This window comes from Coregonus clupeaformis, chromosome 23 (genome assembly GCF_020615455.1).
Source record: "Coregonus clupeaformis isolate EN_2021a chromosome 23, ASM2061545v1, whole genome shotgun sequence".
NCBI classification, from domain to species: Eukaryota; Metazoa; Chordata; class Actinopteri; order Salmoniformes; family Salmonidae; genus Coregonus; species Coregonus clupeaformis.
In genome coordinates, this window is record NC_059214.1 from 27,405,713 (window position 1) to 27,431,553 (window position 25,841).

At 42.7% G+C, this 25,841-nt stretch overlaps 1 protein-coding gene across 1 annotated transcript; it reads right to left on the reverse strand.

Moving 5' to 3' along the window:
* Positions 1-1,517: 1,517 nt before the first annotated feature.
* LOC123481679 (HSPB1-associated protein 1 homolog) lies at positions 1,518-22,672 on the reverse strand. Its single transcript, XM_045206412.1, has 5 exons — positions 22,664-22,672; positions 8,542-8,607; positions 6,752-6,888; positions 5,459-5,621; positions 1,518-1,532 (listed from the first exon to the last, which is right to left on the reverse strand). The coding sequence occupies exons 1-5, from the start codon at positions 22,670-22,672 to the stop codon at positions 1,518-1,520; spliced, it is 390 nt and encodes a 129-aa protein (XP_045062347.1).
* Between the last annotated feature and the right edge of the window lie 3,169 nt (positions 22,673-25,841).

Consider the following 25,841-nt stretch of genomic DNA (forward strand, 5'->3'; position numbering starts at 1 on the left):
GAAACTGTAATCCAGGGTTCAGTTTTCTCTAAACAGCCACTACAAACGCCAGCTAACCTTAGCCACCACAAGCTAACAATCAATGGAAGTGATGGGGGCATGTGAGCTTGTAAAAAGTTAAAATCACCTGAAATCAATTAAAATCAACTCCATATTTGGTTTTATGTTACTTAAAGATGATTCGGCCATTTAAAAAAAACATGCTCACATGCCCCCATCACTTCCATTGATTGTTAGCTTGTGGTGGCTAAAGTTAGCTGAAGTTTGTAGTGGATGTTTAAAGAGAACTGAACCATACTCCTATCAAGGGATCCTATCAAGGGAAAGAAGTCGCTGATAAAGACATTATGTGCAGCAGGTGTAATTGATTGTGTCTGTGACCTTGTCTCAGAGCCAGTTATCAGGAAGCATCAGAAGTGACACACTACCTGAATACACATTCCTCTCATCTAGATATATCAATGTGTTATGCAGCGCACCACTCCTTTACATACACACTCACAAATCATTATGACAGGGGTAGCTTTACTCTGTTCATTACTCAGAAACCCACAGCCATTATCAGGGATTCTCAACACCCGTCAAATCCATCCCTGAGGCTGCGTCACAAACGACACGCTATTCCCTATATAGTGCATTACTTTTGACCAGGGCCCTATGGGTGGTAGTGGTAGCTTTTGGTGGGAAAACTACATCAAGCTGTAAATATGGCCCTCCTCTCAAACGTTTAATTTCCTCTGAAACATATGAGGTGACTTTACTGTACATACCAACTCAATCCAGGAGTTGACGGAATAGGAGGGCAACAGGGTCAGATGTCAGAAGAAACGCAATGTGATAGGTAGGAATATGGATAAGGAACATATTTCTTAATAGGAACACTGAAGGAGCCAAAAACGTCTGGAATTGTCTGCTAGCAGCACAGATCACAGTCCAGGGGTCAGAGAGTAGAGCATAGCCAGTCAATAAGTAGTAGAGCTGAAGGATTCAAGGACTGGAAGGATTAGAATGTTGAGTGCTCTGAAACAGAAATGTGACACTAGATGGGAGCTTGTGACCTCCCTCCCTCCCTCCCTCCAAGATGCCTCTGTCCAATTCATAACGTGGCTCTGATCTTTATTCAAGTGAACAGGCCATATTGATCCTCTGGTTTCACTGCAGTCTTAATTCATTCAGCCTAGAGAGCTCTGTCTCCTGCATGTATTGTTTGATTTGCGCAGACAGACTTATCACTATGTGATTTGGAAATCACTGTGTTCCATTGACAGGTGAAATATGTGTCTTTGTGATTCTAGGGAGTAACTGGGCTTAGTCTTGACACCAACAGGCGATAGGTCCCAGTTCAACACTACAGACATGAACCCGTGGAAAACAACTAAAACAAAAGTAGAAAAAAATCTGAAAGTTAATCACCTATGAGACAATAGTGCAGGATAACCTGTATGATAATGCTTGGTTTCCCATTCACAGCTTTGTACAACAGATGTCTGTTATATAACAGTATCACCTCTAAAGACCTAGGTGTCATGAACCTGCACAATAACCACAATAGGTTCTAGGTTGAGCTTATAAACTAATTGAACAGCCCACACTATGTTTGGTTTCTTAGTGGTAGCACTTGTAACTAACTTCATTAGTATTCTGCAGGAGCACTACGTACTCAGAGATAGTAAGTGGAACAGACGCTCATTTTTTTGCCACGGTCTTGACTCTGAAAGAGAAGAGAGAGCGTGTGGATGCGCCCGCTGATGCTGCTGGAATCTGAAGAAGGCTGAAAGAGTGATGGGTATCACAGAGACAAAAGACAACACAACAACCCCTCTCCTAATTAGCTTCCGGAGTCCCTATCAAGACAGGAAAAGGCCAGTGGTCACAAACCAAAGTATCAATTAATATTCCATTGACCAGGGCTGCTGCATCTGAAACGGTGAATCTAGTCAATATGGTGAATCTAGTCAATATGAGTGGATTACATAGGGAATAGGGTGCTATTTGGAACTCCTCCTAGAAGTATGGGTGGCTGATGTCACAATCTTACTTTCATGCAGCATACCTGTCCTCCTCTTCATCCAGGCCTCCTGTACCTCAGTTGGTAGAGCATGGCGCTTGCAACGCCAGGGTTGTGGGTTCGATTTCCACGGGGGGCCAGTATGAAAAATTTATTCGCTCACTAACTGTAAGTCGCTCTGGATAAGAGCGTCTGCTAAATGACTAAAAATGTAAACGTAAAAATAATGAATCTCTGCTCTGTTCTGGCAGCACTATCCTCAGCAGCCAGTGTTATAGATTATTGCTAGGTCTTAATTGGACTGAACCAAAGTCCTTGTCACCAATCCTGAACCCTAACAGATGAGAGGCTACCATTGTCACGCCTACTCCCGCTCACCTGTTACGGCGTTCGATGTCGCCGGTCTACTAACCACCGGTCGTGGCAACCCACATTACGCACACCTGGCAAGGGGGCGGCAGGTAGCCTAGCGGGTAGGAGCGTTGGGCCAGTAACCGAAAGGTTGCTGGATCGAATCCCCGAACTGAAAAGGTAAACATCTGTTGTTCTGCACCTGAGCAAGTCAGTTAACCCACTGTTCGCCGCTGTCAATTAAGACAGCCCCCCCCCCCCCGCACCTCTCTGATTCAGAGGGGTTGGGTTAACTGTGGAAGACACATTTCAGTTGAATGCATTCAGTTGTACAACTGACTAGGTACAGTGCCTTGCAAAAGTATTCATCCCCCTTGGCGTTTTTCCTATTTTGTTGCATTACAACCTGTAATTTAAATGGATTTTTATTTGGATTTCATGTAATGGACATACACAAAATAGTCCAAATTGGTGAAGTGTAATGAAAAAAATTACTTGTTGAAAAAAATTCTAAAAAATATCTTGCATATCTATTCACCCCCTTTGCGATGAAGCTCCTAAATAAGCTCTGGTGCAACCAATTACCTTCAGAAGTCACATAATTAGTTAAATAAAGTCCACATGTGTGCAATCTAAGTGTCACATGATCTGTCACATGATCTCAGTATATATACACCTTTTCTGAAAGGCCCCAGAGTCTGCAACACCACTAAGCAAGGGGCACCACCAAGCAAGCGGCACCATGAAGACCAAGGAGCTCTCCAAACAGGTCAGGGACAAAGTTGTGGAGAAGTACATATCAGGGTTGGGTTATAAAAAAATATAAAAAACGTTGAACATCCCACGGAGCACCATTAAATCCATTATTAAAAAATTGAAAGAATATGGCACCAAAACAAACCTGCCAAGAGAGGGCCGCCCACCAAAGCCCACGGACCAGGCAAGGAGGACATTAATCAGAGAGGCAACAAAGAGATCAAAGATAACCCTGAAGGAGCTGCAAAGCTCCACAGCGGAGATTGGAGTATCTGTCCATAGGACCACTTTAAGCCGTACACTCCACAGAGCTGGGCTTTACGGAAGAGTGGCCAGAAAAAAAGCCATTGCTTAAAGAAAAAAATAAGCAAACATATGGAAGAAGGTACTCTGGTCAGATGAGACAGAAATTGAGCTTTTTGGCCGTCAAGGAAAACGCTATGTGTGGCGCAAACCCAACACCTCTCATCACCCCGAGAACACCATCCCCACAGTGAAGCATGGTGGTGGCAGCATCATGCTCTGGGGATGTTTTTCATCGGCAGGGACTGGGAAACTGGTCAGAATTGAAGGAATGATGGATGGCGCTAAATACAGGGAAATTCTTGTTTCAGTCTTCCAGAGACCTTCCAGCAGGACAATGACCCTAAGCATACTGCTAAAGCAACACTTGAGTAGTTTAAGGGGAAGCATTTAAATGTCTTGGAATGCCCTAGTCAAAGCCCAGACCTCAATCCAATTGAGAATCTGTGGTATGACTTAAAGATTGCTGTACACCAACGGAACCCACCCAACTTGAAGGAGCTGGAGCAGTTTTGCCTTGAAGAATGGGCAAAAATCCTAGTGGCTAGATGTGCCAAGCTTATAGAGACTTTCAGCTGTAATTGCTGCAAAAGGTGGCTCTACAAAGTATTGACTTTGGGGCGGTGAATAGTTATGCACGCTCAAGTTCTGTTTTTTTGTCTTATTTCTTGTTTGTTTCACAAAAAAAAATATTTTGCATCTTCAAAGTGGTAGGCATGTTGTGTAAATCAAATTATACAAACCCCCCCAAAATTCCAAGGGGGGTGAATACTTTCGCAAGCCACTGTATCCTTTATTTAGCCCTCAGTAGCCTCAGTCTTCAGGCAGTATTGGTTTTGTTTACGTTCAGTTTCTTTATTATTAAACTCACCTTCTGCACCTGCTTCCTGACTCCCTGCGTATACATTACAACCATTCTGTTCTTATGTCGTTGTTTCTGTATTCAAACTATGGAGATAAAAAAATTAAGATAGTCACACACTCTATACACTGAGTGTACAAAACATTAGGAACACCTTCCTAATATTGAGTTGCACCCCCTTTTGCCCTCAAAACAGCCTCAATTTGTCGGGGAATGGACTACAAGGTGTCGAAGCGTTCCACAGGGATGACCCATGTTGACTCCAATGCTTCCCACAGTTGTATCAAGTTGGCTGGATGCTCTTTGGGGGGTGGACCATTCTTGATACAAACTGGAAACAGTTGAGCGTGAAAAACCCAGCAGTGTTGCAGTGCTTGACACAATCAAACCGGTGCGCCTGGCACCTACTACCATACCCTGTTCAAAGGAACTTAAATCTTTTGTTTTGCCCATTCACACTCTGAATGGCACACATACACAATCCATGTCTCAATTGTCTCAAGCCTTAAAAATCCTTCTTTAACCTGTCTCCTCCCCTTCATGTACACTGATTGAAGTGGATTTAACTGGTGACATCAATAACATTTTTACATTTTTAGTCATTTAGCAGACGCTCTGATCCAGAGCGACTTACGGGATCATAGCTTTCACTTGGATTCACCTGGTCAGTCTAGGTCATGGAAAGAGCAGGTGTTCTTTATGTTTTGTACACTCAGTGTATATGCTCCGAGTAATTTAATGTGTAAACCTAACAAACATTTTCAGGGTTAAAGAAGGCCATTCAATTGTTGGGAGCATATATAGTGTCCGGCTTTCATTCTTTCTTTGTATAAAGTTTACACTCCGTTAGTCAGCACCTCCACAGAACATTTTTGGGTAAGTGTCAGCTCATAGTTTTGACCAAACCATAGAGATACACATGTCCTCTATTTTAAAACACATTTGTCTCTGAGGAAATATTTTCTCATAAAGGAAGAGTTTAGCACTTTTATGTGGTGTCAGTTTGTATAATTGCTGTGTTTTCGGAGTGGATTCTCCCTAATATGCTTGTAGAGAGAACTCAATATGTTGCCCATGATGGGCTGGTTTCCTGTACACAGATTAAGCCTAGTCCTGGAATAAAAAGCATGCTCAAGGGAGAATCTCTGTGTCCAGGAAACTGGCACAATGTGTTGTACCTGTCCAGGCTGCAGGGTGGCTGTGTGGGCCTTGGCGTGTCTGAAGGCAGGGAACCTCTGGAGGTCTGGCTGGAGCACGTCCACCTGGCTAAACACACTAGACTCCTCATAGGGGATCCTGCTGGGGTACAGACAGCTTGTGTTTGCAGGGGGGAACAGGTGCCTGAAACACAACAGGGCCCGTATTAACAAAGCATCTCAGAGTAGGAGTGCTGATGTAGGATCAGTTTAGATTCATAATGAATGAAGATTTATTTGAAAGGGAAAGCCATCATCACCAAAGCCATTGCATGCATCATTGCAAGTTAAGCATTTCACTGTACTTCTGCATGTGACAAATAAAACTTGAAACCACAATGGTTATACTCTACGTAGTTGAGGAAACCTGGGATCTATCGCCATTCAATTTAAGAAGCTATAGTTCAATATAATCTCTCTCTTTATTGAAAATATTATGTAATGTGAGTTCTTTGTTGGTTAGGTCATCACCTCAATGTGAAAGGTTTCAACAGCCAATTTAAAGAAACGAGAATAGAGTGATCTTCATTTGTGGAAGCAGTGAGGAGATAATATACAAAAGGATATTTGTATATTTTGTCATAGACTCAGTGCTCCACATGAGAACTCATGTCTCTCTGTTCTAAAGAGCCTCACCTCATTCCCCCATCTCTCTCGCTCTCTGAGACCAAGATAAATTACTTTCTCTTTCAGGGGCCAGAGAACCCATCCGATTCTGTCCCCAAGTGACTCTCCTCCCCTTCCCCTCCTCTCAGCCTCCCTCCCCTCCTCTCAGCCTCCCTCCCCTCCTCTCAGCCTCCCTCCCCTCCTCTCAGCCCCTCACCTCCCTCCCCTCTCCTGACTCTCATCACAGTCCCCTCCCAGGAAATAAAAAGGGCCTCCTCTCCATCCTCCAAAATAGGTTTCTAAACCTTCATTCCTCAGAGTTAGAGGGAAGAATGGTGGGTAGATCTTTGCCCTACAGACCCAGTTCTCATTCTGCTGATTTTCTGTATCTATTGTCTGACTCCAGCACCTCTCCTTTCTTCTCAGCTATAATGCTGTTAAATTGTTTCATTTGAATCTATAGTGCAATTCCCTCCGTGAAGGGAAACATCCATCGTCTGCCTGCACCACTACCACTTGCCAGTGAGGAATGACAAACTGAGTTGTGTTCATTAGGGCTCATCGAATTTGCAACAGAAAACAAAAACAAGTGCTTCTTATTGGATATGTCCAGGTAGTCCCTCTCTGTTTCACAGTTGTTTTTTTCTTGACCCAGCTCTGTATAATTACCTTCCTTGCACCTGTAGTACCAGGTTATACCCATAGGAGTCCAGGTGGTACGGAGTATTGGCACCTTCTGTACCAATCCACAGTGCGCTGTCTCTCCCATTATGACCCGGGAACCCAAACTGAGACCACACCACGTCCTGTAATGCACACAATACAGTTCCAATTACTACCAATGTAATTACCAATCATACTGTATATTCATGGAGTTGCTATAATCTCTCATATCAATTCATGCGATCATCTATTTAAATAATCTCATCTAACATTTAAATATGTAATTGTATACAAAACAATTCATATTCATGGAACTAATATGACAATGTGCCATGAGCAGTTTCAATATTACGGTAAGGCAGCAATACATCCCGAGGGAAACCTCCATTGTCACAAGACACAGGTGAAAATGCATCTCCATTCACCATCTCATCGGTTGCTTAATAGGCAGTGCAATGATTGGCAACAAAGTCTGCACCCCAAATGACACCCTATGCCCTATATAGTGTACTACTTTTTACCAGAACCTTATGGGCCCTGGTGAAAAGTAGTGCACTATATAGGAATAGGGTGTCATTTGGGACAAAGACTACTCTAGAGGAAACAAGATGTATGTTGTCTGTAGGCTCTTTGTCAAACCAATTGGGCTGTCAATCATTTCCTGTCAAACAGCTTTAAAAAAAAGAGAGAAAAAAAGGGGATTCTACCCAGCACCCTGGATAATGAAACCATTACCATATTCAGGCAACTGTAAATGATAGACTGCGCAATCTTGGCTTTCAGCAACTTTTAAATGGCGCTATTCATCATTTAAAAAGGCATCTGTCTGCCTGTCTTTAAGGCATGAATTTCGTCAGACCTGTCCAAAAATGCAGGCCGCCCCATAAGCATCTATTATCATTAAAGGAAAATTAAATAATGGAGCGGCCCGCTCGAACTAGAGTGGACTTTCAAGTCCTTGACTGCCCGAGGACTCAAAAGGAAAAGGGCTGCCATTGAAAATGTCCACTGAAAATGTCTGTCCTATCACGACAGGATATCATCAAAAAGAGAGAGAGAGAATGTCTGCTGATTGCAAAAGTTGTCACTTTTGATTTGTGAATTTCTGTATCAATTTACACTTAGGCTAGTTAGCTTCTCCAGTTTCGCTGATGGGGCAAAGGAATTCATTAAAGCTGCATCTGTTTGACATTTACATGCTGATGTGATACTATCAGAAATAAAAAATCATGGCATGAATTGATAATCGTCCATTATTTTCTCTGAGTACAACTTTATTAAAGAATGGAATTTCAATACATCTCTTGACCTGAATTGACTGAGGAAACGCCCCATATAGTTGTGTATGTGCTTTGAATATAACAGATCAGAGCAGCCCATGTGTTAACCAAAATGGCTTTAATTCAGCAGAGCGATTCAAGGGACAGGCTATTGATTGTGACAGAACCACTTGAACAGTCCATAGAACTAGCCCCATGGCCTGAATCTGTCTAATGCTGAGCACTTTATGTGAGCCCTGTCCTAAACCGCCCTACAAGTTACTCATCACACCTGGCAACCTGAAAACAGAAAGTTAGTGATTGAGGACAGAAATAGCATTCAAAAAGTAAGAAATCACAGGCAGACAAATTGCAGGGTGACAACATCTAATCCATCTCGACATTATGTCACTGCTGAAAATACAAATAATTCTTAATGTTTTTCAGTTTCCTTGATTTAATAAGATAGATGTGACTGTGTAGCATCATGAGATTGATTGAGGAGGGTGTGTATGTCTGAAATAGAGAGTAGTTTACCTCAAACATGTAGGGCTTGTCTTGGAGCAGCGGTGCAATGTACTTGTAGTCTGCATAGGCCCAGTACTGTGAGAGGTGGTAGTCAGAGAAACACCCAACATCTTCTGCACCAGTCTGACCCTCTGTCCAGAACTGAAACTCCTCAAGTCTGGCCTCTACATATCAGCACTGAGTCTCAAAAAGAAGTGCTTTGACAATGAAAATATAGAAAGGGAGAGAAAATATGTTTCCCATGCCCATAAAGCCTTTTGAATTTAATTGCCCCCCTGGGTTCAAAAAGTTTTGCAGAAGGAGCTCTATTTTGCTGGCCTCCGGTACATTCTAATGCCTTGATTCCATCTGAAATACACAGTGAGATTATTTAATATATTATCGAGTTTACCTCCCAGATTGGAAAAATGTGTTGTGGTACTGTGTAGAAAGACATTAATTTACTATCGTTATTACTGGCAATGGATTAATTCAATGTAAAGTGAGGGAAAAAAGTATTTGATTCCCTGCTGATTTTGTACATTTGCCCACTGACAAAGACATGATCAGTCTATAATTGGTAGGTTTATTTGAACAGTGAGAGACAAATGTTATAAATATATTTGCATTTTAATGAGGGAAATAAGTATTTGACCCCTCTGCAAAACATGACTTAGTACTTGGTGGCAAAACCCTCGTTGGCAATCACAGAGGTCAGACGTTTCTTGTAGTTGGCCACCAGGTTTGCACACATCTCAGGAGGGATTTTGTCCCACTCCTCTTTGCAGATCTTCTCCAAGTCATTAAGGTTTCGAGGCTGACGTTTGGCAACTCGAACCTTCAGCTCCCTCCACAGATTTTCTATGGGATTAAGGTCTGGAGACTGGCTAGGCCACTCCAGGACCTTAATGTGCTTCTTCTTGAGCCACTCCTTTGTTGCCTTGGCCGTGTGTTTTGGGTCATTGTCATGCTGGAATACCCATCCACGACCCATTTTCAATGCCCTGGCTGAGGGAAGGAGGTTCTCACCCAAGATTTGACGGTACATGGCCCCGTCCATCGTCCCTTTGATGCGGTGAAGTTGTCCTGTCCCCTTAGCAGAAAAACACCCCCAAAGCATAATGTTTCCACCTCCATGATTGACGGTGGGGATGGTGTTCTTGGGGTCATAGGCAGCATTCCTCCTCCTCCAAACACGTTGAGTTGAGTTGATGCCAAAGAGCTCGATTTTGGTCTCATCTGACCACAACACTTTCACCCAGTTCTCCTCTGAATCATTCAGATGTTCATTGGCAAACTTCAGACGGGCCTGTAGTTTTGCTTTCTTGAGCAGGGGGACCTTGCAGGCGCTGCAGGATTTCAGTCCTTCACGGCGTAGTGTGTTACCAATTGTTTTCTTGGTGACTATGGTCCCAGCTGCCTTGAGATCATTGACAAGATCCTCCCATGTAGTTCTGGGCTGATTCCTCACCGTCCTCATGATCATTGCAACTCCACGAGGTGAGATCTTGCATGGAGCCCCAGGCCGAGGGAGATTGACAGTTCTTTTGTGTTTCTTCCATTTGCGAAAAATCGCACTAACTGTTGTCACCTTCTCACCAAGCTGCTTGGCGATGGTCTTGTAGCCCATTCCAGCCTTGTGTAGGTCTACAATCTTGTCCCTGACATCCTTGGAGAGCTCTTTGGTCTTGGCCATGGTGGAGAGTTTGGAATCTGATTGATTGTTTGCTTCTGTGGACAGGTTTCTTTTATACAGGTAACAAGCTGGGATTAGGAGCACTCCCTTTAAGAGTGTGCTCCTAATCTCAGCTCGTTACCTGTATAGAAGACACCTGGGAGCCGGAAATCTTTCTGATTGAGAGGGGGTCAAATACTTATTTCCCTAATTAAAATGCAAATAAATGTATAACATTTTTGACATGCGTTTTTCTGGATTTTTTTGTTGTTATTCTGTCCCTCACTGTTCAAATAAACCTACCATAAAAATTATAGACTGACCATTTCTTTGTCAGTGGGCAAACGTACAAAAGCAGGGGATCAAATACTTTTTTCCCTCACTGTATTATTAGTTGTTTTGAATATTGTCTAGGTCTTTACTTAGAAAATATGATTTTCTAAGTAAAAGAACATTAAACATTTAACCTGTCTTCTCTTGAGATTAAAGTATTGCAGTGCCTTGCAAAAGCATTCATCCCCCTTGGCGTTTTTCCTATTTTGTTGCATTACAACCTGTAATTTAAATGGATTTTTATTTGGATTTCATCTAATGGACATACACAAAATAGTCCAAATTGCTGAAGTGAATGAAAAAAATGGTGCGTGCATATCTATTCACCCCCTTTGCTATGAAGCCCCTAAATAAGATCTGGTGCAACCAATTACCTTCAGAAGTCACCCAATTAGTTAAATAAAGTCCACCTGTGTGCAATCTAAGTGTCACATGATCTGTCACACGATCTCAGTATATATACACATCTGTTCTGAAAGGCCCCCGAGTCTGCAACACCACTAAGCAAGGGGCACCACCAAGCAAGCGGCACCACCAAGCAAGCAGCACCATGAAGACCAAGAAGCTCTCCAAACAGGTCAGGGACAAAGTTGTGGAGAAGTACAGATAAGGGTTGGCTTATAAAGAAATATCAGAAACTTTGAACATCCCGCAGAGCACCACTAAATCCATTATTAAAAAATTTAAAGAATATGGCACCACAATAAACCTGCCAAGAGAGGGCCGCCCACCAAAACTCACAGACCAGGCAAGGAGGGCATTAATCAGAGAGGCAACAAAGAGTTCAAATATAACCCTGAAGGAGCTGCAAATCTCCACAGCGGAGATTGGAGTATCTGTCCATAGGACCACTTTAAGCCGTACACTCCACAGAGCTGGGCTTTATAGAAGAGTGGCCAGAAAAAAGCCATTGCTTAAAGAAAGAAAAGAGCAAACACGTTTGATGTTCGCCAAAAGGCATGTGGGAGACTCCCCAAACATATGGAAGAAGGTACTCTGGTCAGATGAGACTAAAATTGAGCTTTTTGGCCATCAAGGAAAACGCTATGTGTGGCGCAAACCCAACACCTCTCATCACCCCGAGAACACCATCCCCACAGTGAAGCATGGTGGTGGCAGCATCATGCTCTGGGGATGTTTTTCATCGGCAGGGACTGGGAAACTGGTCAGAATTGAAGGAATGATTGATGGCGCTAAATACAGGAAAATTATTGAGGAAACCTGTTTCAGTCTTCCAGAGATTTGAAAGTGGGACGGAGGTTCACCATTCAGCAGGACAATGACCCTAAGCATACTGCTAAAGCAACACTCAAGTGGTTTAAGGGGAAACATTTAAATGTATTGGAATGGCCTAGTCAAAGCCAAGACCTCAATCCATTTGAGAATCTGTGGTATGACTTAAAGATTGCTGTACACCAGTGGAACCCATCCAACTTGAAGGAGCTGGAGCAGTTTTGCCTTGAAGAATGGGCAAAGATCCCAGTGGCTAGATGTGCCAAGCTTATAGAGACATACCCCAAGTGACTTGTAGCTGTAATTGCTGCAAAAGGTGGCTCTACAAAGTATTGACTTTGAGGGGGTGAATAGTTATGCACGCTCAAGTTCAGTTTTTTTGTCTTATTTCTCGATTTTAATTCCAGGTTTTAAGGCAACAAAATAGGAAAAAAGCCAAGGGGGGTGAATACTTTCGCAAGCCACTGTATTTATAGTTTTACTGCAAGATATGAATTGCCAAAATGTCTCCAATTTATTAATACACAATTTATTAATGCATTTGTTTTTTGTTTATGTGACATCATTACTGTTTTTAAATCGACACAAAATAGTTAAATGGAAATGCACCCTAGCAGGCAATTGTCACATCTATTTTCTATGCAAACTTTCTAAATGTCGACCACAAATCCCTGGACAAGTTAATGGAAACATAGCTACTGTCTGGCAAGACCCGACATCCTAGGAAATCCTTTGGTTTACTTGTCCTGATGCGATACCATGGACATATAACCACGTTGCATGATTTATGAATGACAAAGGGAATAGGAAATGAACTTTATTCAGTCAGTTTGGCACCTTTTATAAACTAGTCAACACTTGGTGTTTAGTTGTCAATCAACGCACAGTAGCCTAAATAGCCTACTATGTGTGCTGGCTATGTGAAAAGCGAAAGAAAATAAATGAATGTGTCAGAAAACAATAATTTGGCTAAATACTGGATTTCGACTCATCGTTACCACTTACATTAGCCTACATGGGACATGCAAATTCACAAGCATCACACTCTCTCTCTCCTCACTGTAAAGACATTTGACTGCAACCAGAGCTCTGTACAGTGCATTCGGAAAGTATTCAGACCCCTTCACTTTTTCCACATTTTGTTACGTTACAGCCTTTCTAAAATGGATTAAATCGTTTTTTCCCCTCATCAATCTACACACAATAACCCATAATGACAAAGCAAAAACAGGTTTATAGAATTTTAAAAAACTGAAATATCACATTTACATAAGTATTCAGACCCTTTACTGAGTACTTTATTGAAGCACCTTTGGCCGCAATTACAGCCTTGAGTCTTCTTGGGTATGACGCTACAAGCTTGCCACACCTGTCTTTGGGGAGTTTCTCTGTGCACTTTGCTCCGTTCATCTTTCCCTCAATCCTGACTAGTCTCCCAGTCCATGCCGCTGAAAAACATACCCACAGTAAGATGCTGCCACCAGCATGCTTCACCATAGGGATGGTATTGGCCAGGTGATGAGCGGTGCCTGGTTTCCTCCAGATGTGACGCTTGGCATTCAGGCCAAAGTGTTCAATCTTGGTTTCATCAGACCAGAGAATCTTGTTTCTCATGTTCTGAGAGTCCTTTAGGTGCCTTTTAGCAAACTAAAAGCGGGCTGTCATGTGCCTTTTACTGAGGAGTGGCTTCCGTCTGGCCACTCTACCATAAAGGCCTGATTGGTGGAGTGCTGCAGAGATGGTTGTCCTTCTGGAAGGTTCTCCCATCTCCACAGAGGAACTCTGGAGCTCTGTCAGAGTGACCATCGGGTTCTTGGTCCCCTCCCTGACCAAAGCCCTTCTCCCCTGATTGCTCAGTTTGGCCGGGCGGCCAGCTCTAGGAAGGGTCTTGGTGGTTCCAAACTTCTTCCATTTAAGAATGATGGAGGCCACTGTGTTCTTGGGGCCCTTCAATGCTGCAGACATTTTTTAGTACCCTTCCCCAGATCTGTGCCTTGACACAATCCTGTCTCGGAGCTCTACGGACAATTCCTTCGACCTCATGACTTGGTTTTTGCTCTGACATGCACTGTCAACTGTGGGACCTTATATAGACAGGTGTGTGCCTTTCCAAATCATGTCCAATCAATTGAATTGACCACAGGTGGACTCCAATCAAGTTGTAGAAACATCTCAAGGTTGATCAATGGAAACAGGATGCACCTGAGCTCAATTTCGAGTCTCATAGCAAAGGGTTCGAATACTTATGTAAATAAGGTATTTACATATGTATTTATTTGTACCTGTTTTCGCTCTGTTATTACGGGGTATTGTGTGTAGATTGATGAGGATTTCTATTTATTTAATATATTTTAGAATAAGGCTGTAACGTAAGAAAATGTCGCAAAAGTGAAGTGGTCGGAATACTTTCCGAATGCATTGTATATAATGACGAGATGCTCATGTCTCCGCCCTAACAATGGGAGTCGTTGTCCCAAAAGGTGGGAAGGCAGGCGACAAGCTTAGAAACACATTGGGCTTATTTTGGACAGATTTTGGCGAGGGTGAAACCTCTCTCTTCGCCTCTTCCTCTCTGCCACGTTTCCCTGTCATTGCTCGCTTTGTGACTGACAGGCGCCTATCCTATCAATAGATCGCTAGAAGATGCATATCGTTCATTCTAGCAGCAGAGGGCTTAAAGGACTAGCAAATGTAAACTTTTAAATGAAAATGAAAAGTAGCCTAGTAAATATGAAGTGGAAAATGTAGCCGGATGAAAATTAGTCTGTAACCGGCTGTCGACAGCCGGCGCTAATGGAAAACACTGCTATTGGCGTCTCCATTTTATTTATTCTTATTGAACAATGTGTCAATAGGACCAAGGGCAGGTAATGACATTTATAATTAACCATGTTAAATTATACCTTTGGTCTGCTATTTTCACAAAATACATAGCTGTAAAAATTGATTTAGCTGTCAAATTACCCAGCCCCATATTATTGGAAGACATGGTCTCTATTGTTGCCTGTAGAATGAATGATCTCTCTTTGACAGACATTCTGAAGGCTGGTAGACCAAAGCCAATATTTACGCTACCAAATGTACAAACAACTTTACTGGATCTTTATTTTTGACCACATCAAACTGTAAAACTGCCAGAGACCATAGCAACTGGAGGAAGGTTGCGGTTGGTCATTCTGCAGCTGAAAAGTGATGATAAAGACAAATAGGCACTTAACAATGGCTTGAGAACATTGGGAAAGCACAATATATCACTATCATAGCTAAACTAAACTAAACATAGGCCTACATTCTCAGCTTTCTCACATATTTTGTTTAATATCATGAACATAAATTGTTCAGTAAATATAACAGTAAACAAGGAGCCAAAGAGGCAACTTAGCCATGCAAGATGCACAGAGCCCCAACGGCTGACTGCACTTCAATTATGAAGAATGGTGGAGTAGAATATCTTCACGACAATGCCTGAAGTGTTAGTGCAGCAGGCTGGCTGATTCCACAAATTAACTGTTAACAAGGCACACCTTTGAATTGAAATGCATTCCAGGTGACTACCTCATGAAGCTGGTTGAGAGAATGTCAAGAGTGTGCAAAGCTGTCATCAAGGCAAAGGGTGCCTACTTTGAAGAATCTCAAATATAAAATATATTTTGATTTGTTTAACACTTTTTTGGCTACTGCATGATTCCGTATGTGTTATTTCATAGTTTTGAAGTCTTCACTATTATTCTACAATGCAGAAAATAGTAAAAATAAAGAAAACACCCTGGAATGAGAAGGTGTGTCCAAACTTTTGACTGCTACTGTATATACACTGAACAAAAATATAAACGCAACATGTAATGTGTTGGTCCCATGTTTCATGAGCTGAAATAAAAGATCCCAGAAATGTTCCATATGCACAAAAAGCTTATTTCTCTCAAATTTTGTGCACAAATTTGTTTACATCCCTGTTAGTGAACATTTCTCATTTACCAAGATAATCCATCCACCTGACAGGTGTGACATATCAAGAAGCTGATTAAACAGCATGATCATTACACAGGTGCACCTTTTGCTGTGGACAATAAAAGGCCACTCTAAAATGTGTAGTTTTGTCACACAACACAATGCCATAAATGTCTCAAGTTGAGGGAGCGTGAAATTGGCAGGTGGACTTCAGGAATGTCCACCAGAGCTGTTGCCAGAGAATTGAATGGTCATTTCTCTACCATAAGCCGCCTCCAATATATCGTTTTAGAGAATTTGGCAGTACGTCCAACTGGCCTCACAACCGCAGACCATGCGTATCCACGCCAGCCCAGGACCTCCACATTCGGCTTCTTCACCTGCGGGATCGTCTGAGACCAGCCACCAGGACAGCTGATGAAACTGTGGGGTTGCACAACTGAAGGATTTCTGCACAAACTGTCAGAAACGGTCTCAGGGAAGCTCATCTGCGTGCACGTCCTCCTCACCAGGGTCTTGACCCGACTGCAGTTCGGTGTCGTAACTGACTTCAGTGGGCAAATGCTCACCTTCTACAGTGAGGGAAAAAAGTATTTGATCCCCTGCTGATTTTGTACGTTTGCCCACTGACAAAGAAATGATCAGTCTATAATTTTAATGGTAGGTTTATTTGAACAGTGAGAGACAGAATAACATCAAAATAATCCAGAAAAACACATGTCAAAAATGTTATAAATTGATTTGCATTTTAATGAGGGAAATAAGTATTTGACCCCCTCTCAATCAGAAAGATTTCTGGCTCCCAGGTGTCTTTTATATAGGTAACAAGCTGAGATTAGGAGCACACTCTTAAAGGGAGTGCTCCTAATCCCAGCTTGTTACCTGTATAAAAGACACCTGTCCACAGAAGCAATCAATCAATCAGATTCCAAACTCTCCACCATGGCCAAGACCAAAGAGCTCTCCAAGGATGTCAGGGACAAGATTGTAGACCTACACAAGGCTGGATTGGGCTACAAGACCATCGCCAAGAAGCTTGGTGAGAAGGTGACAACAGGTGGTGCGATTATTCGCAAATGGAAGAAACACAAAAGAACTGTCAATCTCCCTTGGCCTGGGGCTCCATGCAAGATCTCACCTCGTGGAGTTGCAATGATCATGAGAATGGTGAGGAATCAGCCCAGAACTACATGGGAGGATCTTGTCAATGATCTCAAGGCAGCTGGGACCATAGTCACCAAGAAAACAATTGGTAACACACTACGCCGTGAAGGACTGAAATCCTGCAGCGCCTGCAAGGTCCCCCTGCTCAAGAAAGCAAAACTACAGGCCCGTCTGAAGTTTGCCAATTAACATCTGAATGATGCAGAGGAGAACTGGGTGAAAGTGTTGTGGTCAGATGAGACCAAAATCGAGCTCTTTGACATCAACTCAACTCGCCGTGTTTGGAGGAGGAGGAATGCTGCCTATGACCCCAAGAACACCATCCCCACCGTCAATCATGGAGGTGGAAACATTATTCTTTGGGGGTGTTTTTCTGCTAAGGGGACAGGACAACTTCACCACATCAAAGGTACGATGGACGGGGGCCATGTACCGTCAAATCTTGGGTGAGATCCTCCTTCCCTCAGCCAGGGCATTGAAAATGGGTCGTGGATGGGTATTCCAGCATGACAGTGACCCAAAACACACGGCATAGGCAACAAAGGAGTGGCTCAAGAAGAAACACATTAAGGTCCTGGAGTGGCCTAGCCAGTCTCCAGACCTTAATCCCATAGAAAATCTGTGGAGTGAGCTGAAGGTTCGAGTTGCCAAACGTCAGCCTCGAAACCTTAATGACTTGGAGAAGATCTGCAAAGAGGTGTGGCACAAAATCCATCCTGAGATGTGTGCAAACCTGGTGGCCAACTACAAGAAACGTCTGACCTCTGTGATTGCCAACAAGGGTTTTGCCACCAAGTACTAAGTCATGTTTTGCAGAGGGGACAAATACTTATTTCCCTCATTAAAATGCAAATCAATTTATAACATTTTTGACATGCGTTTTTCTGGATTGTTTTGTTGTTATTCTGTCTCTCACTGTTCAAATAAACCTACCATTAAAATTATAGACTGATCATGTCTTTGACAGTGGGCAAACGTACAAAATCAGCAGGGGATCAAATACTTTTTTCCCTCACTGTATGGCCACTGGCACGCTGGAGAAGTGTGCTCTTCATGGATGAATCCCAGTTTCAACTGTACCGGGCTGATGGCAGACAGTGTGTATAGCGTCATGTGGGCGAGCGGTTTGCTGATCTCAACGTTGTGAACAGAGTGCCCCATGGTAGCAGTGGGGTTATGGTATGGGCAAGCATAAGCTATGGAAAATGAATACAATTGCATTTTATCGATGGCAATTTGAATGCACTGCAATACCGTAGCGAGATTCTGAGGCCCATTGTCGTGCCATTTATCCACCGCCATCACCTCATGTTTCAGCATGATAATGCATGGCCCCATGTCGCAAGGATGTGTGCACAATTCCTGGAAGCTGAAAATGTCCCCGTTTTTCCCTGACCTGCATACTCACCAGAAATGCCACCCATTGAGCATGTTTGGGATGCTCTGGATTGACGTGTACAACAGCGTGTTCCAGTTCTTGCTAATATCCAGAAACTTCGCACAGCCATTGAAGAGGACTGGGACAACATTCCACAGGCTACAATCAACAGCCTGATCAACTCTATGCAAAGTTGATGTGTTGCGCTGCATGAGGAAAATGGTGGTCACACCAAATACTGGCTGGTTTTCTGATCGGCCCCTAAAAAAGGTTTACGGTATCTGTGACCAACAGATGCATATCTGTATTTCCAGTCATGTGAAATACATAGATTAGGGCCTAGTGAATTTATTTCAATTGACTGATTTCCTTATGTGAACTGTAACTCAGTAAAATCTTTGAAATTGTTGCATATTGCATTTATGTTTTTGTTCAGTGTAGTTTAACTAGCTACAGTTGAAGTCGGAGGTTTACATACACTTAGGTTAGAGTAATTAAAACTCGTATCTATATCCACAGTAAAACGAGTCCTATATCGACATAACCTGAAAGAAGAAGCCACTGCTCGAAAACCGCCATAAAAAAGCCAGACTACGGTTTGCAACTGCACATGGGGACAAAGATCGTACTTTTGGGAGAAATGTCCTCTGGTCTGATGAAACAAAAATAGAACTGTTTGGCCATAATGACCATCGTTATGTTTGGAGGAAAAAGGGGTAGGCTTGCAAGCCGAAGAACACCATCCTAACTGTGAAGCACGGGGTGGCAGCATCATGCTGTGCGGGTGCTTTGCTGCAGGAGGGACTGGTACACTTCACAAAATAGATGGCATCATGAGGAAGGAAAATTATGTAGATATATTGAAGCAACATCTTAAGACATCAGTTAGGATCACCACTTTATTTTAAGAATGTGAAATGTCAGAATAATAGTAGAGAGTGATTTATTTCAGCTTTTATTTCTTTCATCACATTCCCAGTGAGTCAGAAGTTTACATACACTCAATTAGTATTTGGTAGCATTGCCTTTAAAATTGTTTAACTTGGGTTAAACGTTCGGGTAGCCTTCCACAAGCTTCCTACAATAAGTTGGGTGAATTTTGGCCCATTCCTCCTGACAGAGCTGGTGTAACTCAGTCAGGTGTGTAGGCCTCCTTGCTCGCACACGCTTTTTATAATAATAATAATATGCCATTTAGCAGACGCTTTTATCCAAAGCGACTTACAGTCATGCGTGCATACATTTTTAGGTATGGGTGGTCCCGGGGATCGAACCCACTATCCTGGCATTACAAGCGCCATGCTCTACCAATTGAGCTACAGTTCTTCCCACACATTTTCTATAGGATTGAGGTCAGGGCTTTGTGATGGCCACTCCAATACATTGACTTTGTTGTCCTTAAGCCATTTTGCCACAACTTTGGAAGTATGCTTGGAGTCATTGTCCATTTGGAAGACCCATTTGCGACCAAGCTTTAACTTCCTGACTGATGTCTTGAGATGTTGCTTCAATATATCCACATCATTTTCCTTCCTCATGATTTCATCTATTTTGTGAAGTGCACCAGTCCCTCCTGCAGCAAAGCACCCCCACAGCATGATGCTGCCACCCCCGTGCTTCACGGTTGGGATGGTGTTTTCCGGCGTGCAAGCCAACCCCTTTTTCCTCCAAACATAACGATGGTCATTATGGCCAAACAGTTCTATTTTTGTTTCAACAGACCAGAGGACATTTCTCCCAAAAGTACGATCTTTGTCCCCATGTGCAGTTGCAAACCGTAGTCTGGCTTTTTTATGGCGGTTTTGGAGCAGTGGCTTCTTCCTTGCTGAGCGGCCTTTCAGGTTATGTCGATATAGGACTCGTTTTACTGTGGATATAGATACTTTTGTACCTGTTTCCTCCAGCATCTTCACAAGGTCCTTTGCTGTTGTTCTGGGATTGATTTGCACTTTTTGCACCAAAGTACGTTAATCTCTAGGAGACAGAACGCGTCTCCTTCCTGAGCGGTATGATGTCTGCGTGGTCCCTTGGTGTTTATACTTGCATACTATTGTTTGTAGCTGTTTAAAGGCACAGTCAACTTACTGTATGTAAACTTCTGACCCACTGGAATTGTGATACAGTGAATTATAAGTGAAATAATCTGTCTGTAAACAATTGTTGGAAAAATTACTTGTGTCATGCACAAAGTAGATGTCCTAACCGACTTGCCAAAACGATAGTTTGTTAACAAGAAATTTGTGGAGTGGTTGAAAAACGAGTTTTAATGACTCCAACCTAAGTGTATGTAAACATCCGACTTCAACTGTATGATGCAAGATAGGATTCCAAACAGATGAAATATCAATTATTGTCTATCAAGCAAGCCAGCTAGCTAAGTTTACTAGATAACAATGAGAAGAAGCAATAATACATACATTTAACTGTTGTAAATCTCTAAAACTGATAAGCTGGTTTTACTATAACAAATATTTGCCTAAGCATGCCTGTTTGACTTGGCTATAGCTAAATACTGTCTGCCTACCTCCCTAGGTACATTTGTATGGTCTGGTCACTGTGGAAAGGTTGAGGGTTATGTCATATTTCCTTCTATTACGCTAGACATTGTTCTAAATGTAATCTATGTGCCTATGCACATGTATGCATGTTCAACTAGTCTACCCTAACTGTGTTATGCTGGCACAGTTCAACTGTCGTTCAAACTGTGCAATGGAGTATAATTTATTATATATTTTTGGCTTACAGACAATACTGTGTGGTGCCTAGGTTTCTTTCTGGAGTGGATTATTGGAGAGAAACAGAATTCCTTACCTGCATGTGTCATTGTTCAGAACTGTATCCCGTAAACTGTATCCCTCTCGATGCATTGGACATTATGCTGGATTTCAAGCAGAAGATGACTCGAGGAGCTGAATGGCAGTTTGATTATGACAACGCTCCACCCACAGCTGTACAAGTGTTCCCGGAATTTACTGTCTGTTTCTTTGGAATGGCAATTTCATCATCACCATCATCTGCTGATCACCAGTCCTCTTAGCTACAGATTGTTACACCAGATGTGATTTGATGAAAGATTGTTGGAATCCATTACTGGGAGTTACAGGATAGGTACTGTTTGGTGTAGTACTGAATTTTCGACTAACCTTTGCTTGGCGATGTTGTCTTCGTCATCGATTCGTGGAAACAGGAGTCTCATAAAAATACTTTTTTTGCTCAATGACGTAATCCAACAATGTGTACGCCACCATCTTGTCTATTTAAAGTATTCTCTCATTGATCGAGACAGGTGTCTGTCATCATGACATGCGGCACTTTGGGGTGGACACTCACCTGAAAAACAAACGTAAAAAACAAATATTGCCTAGAGAAGTTCTGAGATTACTGTGTGTCGGTCGTTCGAAGTAAACAACGCCATGAACCAAGTTTGTGGGCACGCCCCATCTACTTAGTGGGGTGGTATCTGCATTCGCTATAAATGCTGGACTTTGTGGTTCGCTATGAGCAGACGAATACACAGGAAGTCAAAACTTCCCTATTCTACCAGTGAAATGAAAATGCGCTCGTTCTAGCTTGTGATTTGGATAATGATGATGTTTATGACAAAACCGTAATGTTGTTAATATAGTATTGACTATATGCCGAGGCAGAGCCAAGTGAAATTCCCCTTTAAAAGGCTCTGCATGGTCAATCCGACATCTGCAGTGGCCATACAACATTTACTGTGATGCGGCCTCTGCAGAAGACAGCTACGTAAACCTTCGCTGTGCGCCGCCCAAATTATGTAACAATGCGGAGGGCTTCGTATAGCTCCGCATTGACATGATTGGTTCACTGTAGGTGGGGGCAGGAGGTTCAGTATAAACACAAACTCACTTCCTTGACAACTTCCTTCACAACAGCTCTGCTCAGCGAAGTGCAAGAAGTATAAATGCCCTGACTTCTGCAGAGGCTGTATTGCAGTAAATGCTGTACGGCCACGGCAGACACCAGATGGACCATGCAGAGACTTTTAGGATGGGTAGGCGTATAACACGAATGTCTAGTAACCCAAAGGTTGCAAGTTCGAATCTCATCATGGACAACTTTAGCATTTTAGCAACTTTTCAACTAAACTCAGCAAAAAAAGAAACGTCCCTTTTTCAGGACCCTGTCTTTCAAAGATAATTTGTAAAAATATAATTAACTTCACAGATCTTCATTGTAAAGGGTTTAAACACCATTTCACATGCTTGTTCAATGAACCATAAACAATTAATGAACATGCACCTGTGGAATGGTCGTTAAGACACTAACAGCTTACAGACGGTAAGCAATTAAGGTCACAGTTATGAAAACTTAGGACACTAAAGAGGCCTTTCTACTGACTTTGAAAACACCAAAAGAAAGATGCCCAGGAGCTCTGCTCATCTGCGTGAACATACCTTAGGCATGCTGTAAGGAGGCATGAGGACTGCAGATGTGGCCAGGGCAATAAATTGCAATGTCCGTACTGTGAGATGCCTAAGACAGCGCTAGAGGGAGACAGGACGGACAGCTGATCGTCCTTGCAGTGGCACACCACATGTAACAACACCTGCACAGGATCGGTACATCCGAACATCACACCTGCAGGACAGGTACAGGATGGCAAAAACAACTGCCTGAGTTACACCAGGAACGCACAATCCCTTCATCAGTGCTCAGACTGTCCGCAATAGGCTGAGAGAGGCTGGACTGAGGGCTTGTATGCCTTTTGTGAGGCAGGTCCTCACCAGACATCACCGGCAACAACGTCGCCTATGGGCACAAACCCACCGTCGCTGGACCAGACAGGACTGGCAAAAAGTGATCTTCACTGACAAGTCGCGGTTTTGTCTCACCAGGGGTGATGGTCAGATTCTCATTTATCTTCGAAGGAATGAGCGTTACACCGAGGCCTGTACTCTGGAGCGGGATCGATTTGGAGGTGGAGGGTCCGTTATGGTCTGGGGCGGTGTGTCACAGCATCATCGGACTGAGCTTGTTGTCATTGCAAGCAATCTCAACGCTGTGCGTTACAGGGAAGACATCCTCCTCCCTCATGTGGTATCCTTCCTGCAGGCTCATCCTGACATGACCCTCCAGCATGACAATGCCACCAGCCATACTGTTCGTTCTGTGCGTGATTTCCTGCAAGACAGGAATGTCAGTGTTCTGCCATGGCCAGCGAAGAGCCCGGATCTCAATCCCATTGAGCACGTCTGGGACCTGTTGGATAGGAGGGTGAGGGCTAGGGCCATTCCCCCCAGAAATGTCCAGGAACTTGCAGGTGCTTTGGTGGAAGAGTGGGGTAACATCTCACAGCAAGAACTGGCAAATCTGGTGTAGTCCTTGAGGAGGAGATGCACCGCAGTACTTAATGCAGCTGGTGGCCACACCAGATACTGACTGTTACTTTTGATTTTGACCCCCCACCCCCCTTTGTTCAGGGACACATTATTCAATTTCTGTTAGTCACGTCTGTGGAACTTGTTCAGTTTATGTCTCAGTTGTTGAATCTTGTTATGTTCATACAAATATTTACACATGTTAAGTTTGCTGAAAATAAACGCAGTTAACAGTGAGAGGACGATTATTTTTTTGCTGAGTTTGCTTACTACTTTTTAGCTACATTGCAACTGCTAAGCATGTTAGGTAACCCTTCCCTAACCTTAACCCCTTTAGCTAACCCTTCACCTAACCCTAACCCTTTTAGCTAACCCTTCTCCTAATCTTAACCCTTTAACCTAACTCCTGAACTTAACCATAACCTTAACCTCTAACCCTAACCCCTAGCCTAGCTAACGTTAGGGAACTAGCTAACGTTAGGGAACTAGCTAACATTAGGGAACTAGCTAACATTAGCTACCTAGTTAGAATTCATACTTCTTGCACTTAGCAGAGCAGAGCTATTGTGCAAATTTGTAACATTTAATACGAATTGTAATTCGTAACATATCATATACAAAATGGGTGATGACATCTACAAATTAATACATACCATACGAAACGTAACATATCACACTAAATGGAGTGTCTCGGATTTACATTCAGAATAATACGAAATGCTCTGGGACCAGGTTGGGGCGTGCATGGATTATGGTCATTGTAGTTAATTACCACGTTTTCTGTGCTAAACTATGTAGAATATTGGCCTGTTGGAAACTACAACTCCCTACTACATCACATAGTTCAGGCTTAATCTGATTTGTCTCTACAGAAACTGCACATCCAGTTTACAGAAAAAAAATTAAATTCAAATAATTGAACCAAATTTAGGTTAATCTTTCAGCACCAAGCTACATGTATATACTGGGAGTACTAGTACCAGATCAATGTGCAGAGGTACGAGGTATTTAATGTAGATATGAACATGAAGGTAGGGTATAATAATAAGAGTAAAATAAAGAACAGAGTAGCAGCAAATTATGAGTGTAAAAGTGTGTGTGCGTGTGTTTAATATGTGTGTTTGTGTTGTGTCTGTAGGCGTGGGTGGAAAAGGCTCAGCATGGTCAATCTGACGCCAGCCTCCGCAGATGTCAGGGCTTAAATACTTGCGTTTAGCAGAGCAGAGCTATTGTGAAGGAGGTTGTCAAGGAAGTGAGTTTGTGTTTATACAGGATGTACCGCCCCCACCTGCATATGTAGTGTGTGCGTCTGTAGTGTATGAATGAAAGGCAACATGAGGTAAGTATTGATTGTTTGTCATCTGCATCATCAGATCAAATGATCTAATAGGCAATCACAGAAACAGACAGTCAAACAAACACATACACACAGTACACCTCAATCGTGCTGACAACTGCATAGAAGACTATTGACAGTAAAATAATAAGGACACAACTCTAAACTCTTACTTCACGAAGAGTAGGTAGTTTGGCAAGAACAGCAATAATTTGGGTCTCACCTTTCTTTACACGTGCATGAACAAATCAGAGGAAATAAAAACTCAAGTGCGGCGCCATTTTCCCCCCGCTGTGAAGCAGGCAAGAATAATTAATACCTTCTGTGTGTCATGAATCTTTGGAATCCTTCAGAATAAGTGTCCTGTCCAGTATACTTTGTAAATTAATAATTAGGGTGAAAATGATGGAAAATGTGCACAATTATCGATATATTTTACGTTGTGTCACAGTAAAAGGGTGGTAAATCTACTCTGTTAGATATCTGCAAGGACTGGGAAGGGATAAGAGAGTTGGGTGGTTGTGGGTGATTGGTGTAGGCATATGTGCTATATAGGTCCCGTGTAGCTCAGTTGGTAGAGCATGGCGCTTGCAACGCCAGGGTTGTGGGTTCGTTTCCCACAGGGGGCCAATATGAAGAAAAAAAATGTATGCACTCACTAACTGTAAGTCGCTCTGGATAAGAGTGTCTGCTAAATGACTCAAATGTAAATGTCAATATAGCCTAGTTCAGAGTTGACTCTATTTGGTAAATGTTGATTGTTTTATTCTACATACTTTTTAGCTCGGCTACTTTGGGTTGTTTCCAATTATAAATGAAACGGTGCTTCCACACAACACTTTAACGTGTTTCTGACTTGCATTATGGTGCCTAATTCCAACCATCAACAAGATTATGCGTAACGACCAACCTTATTGA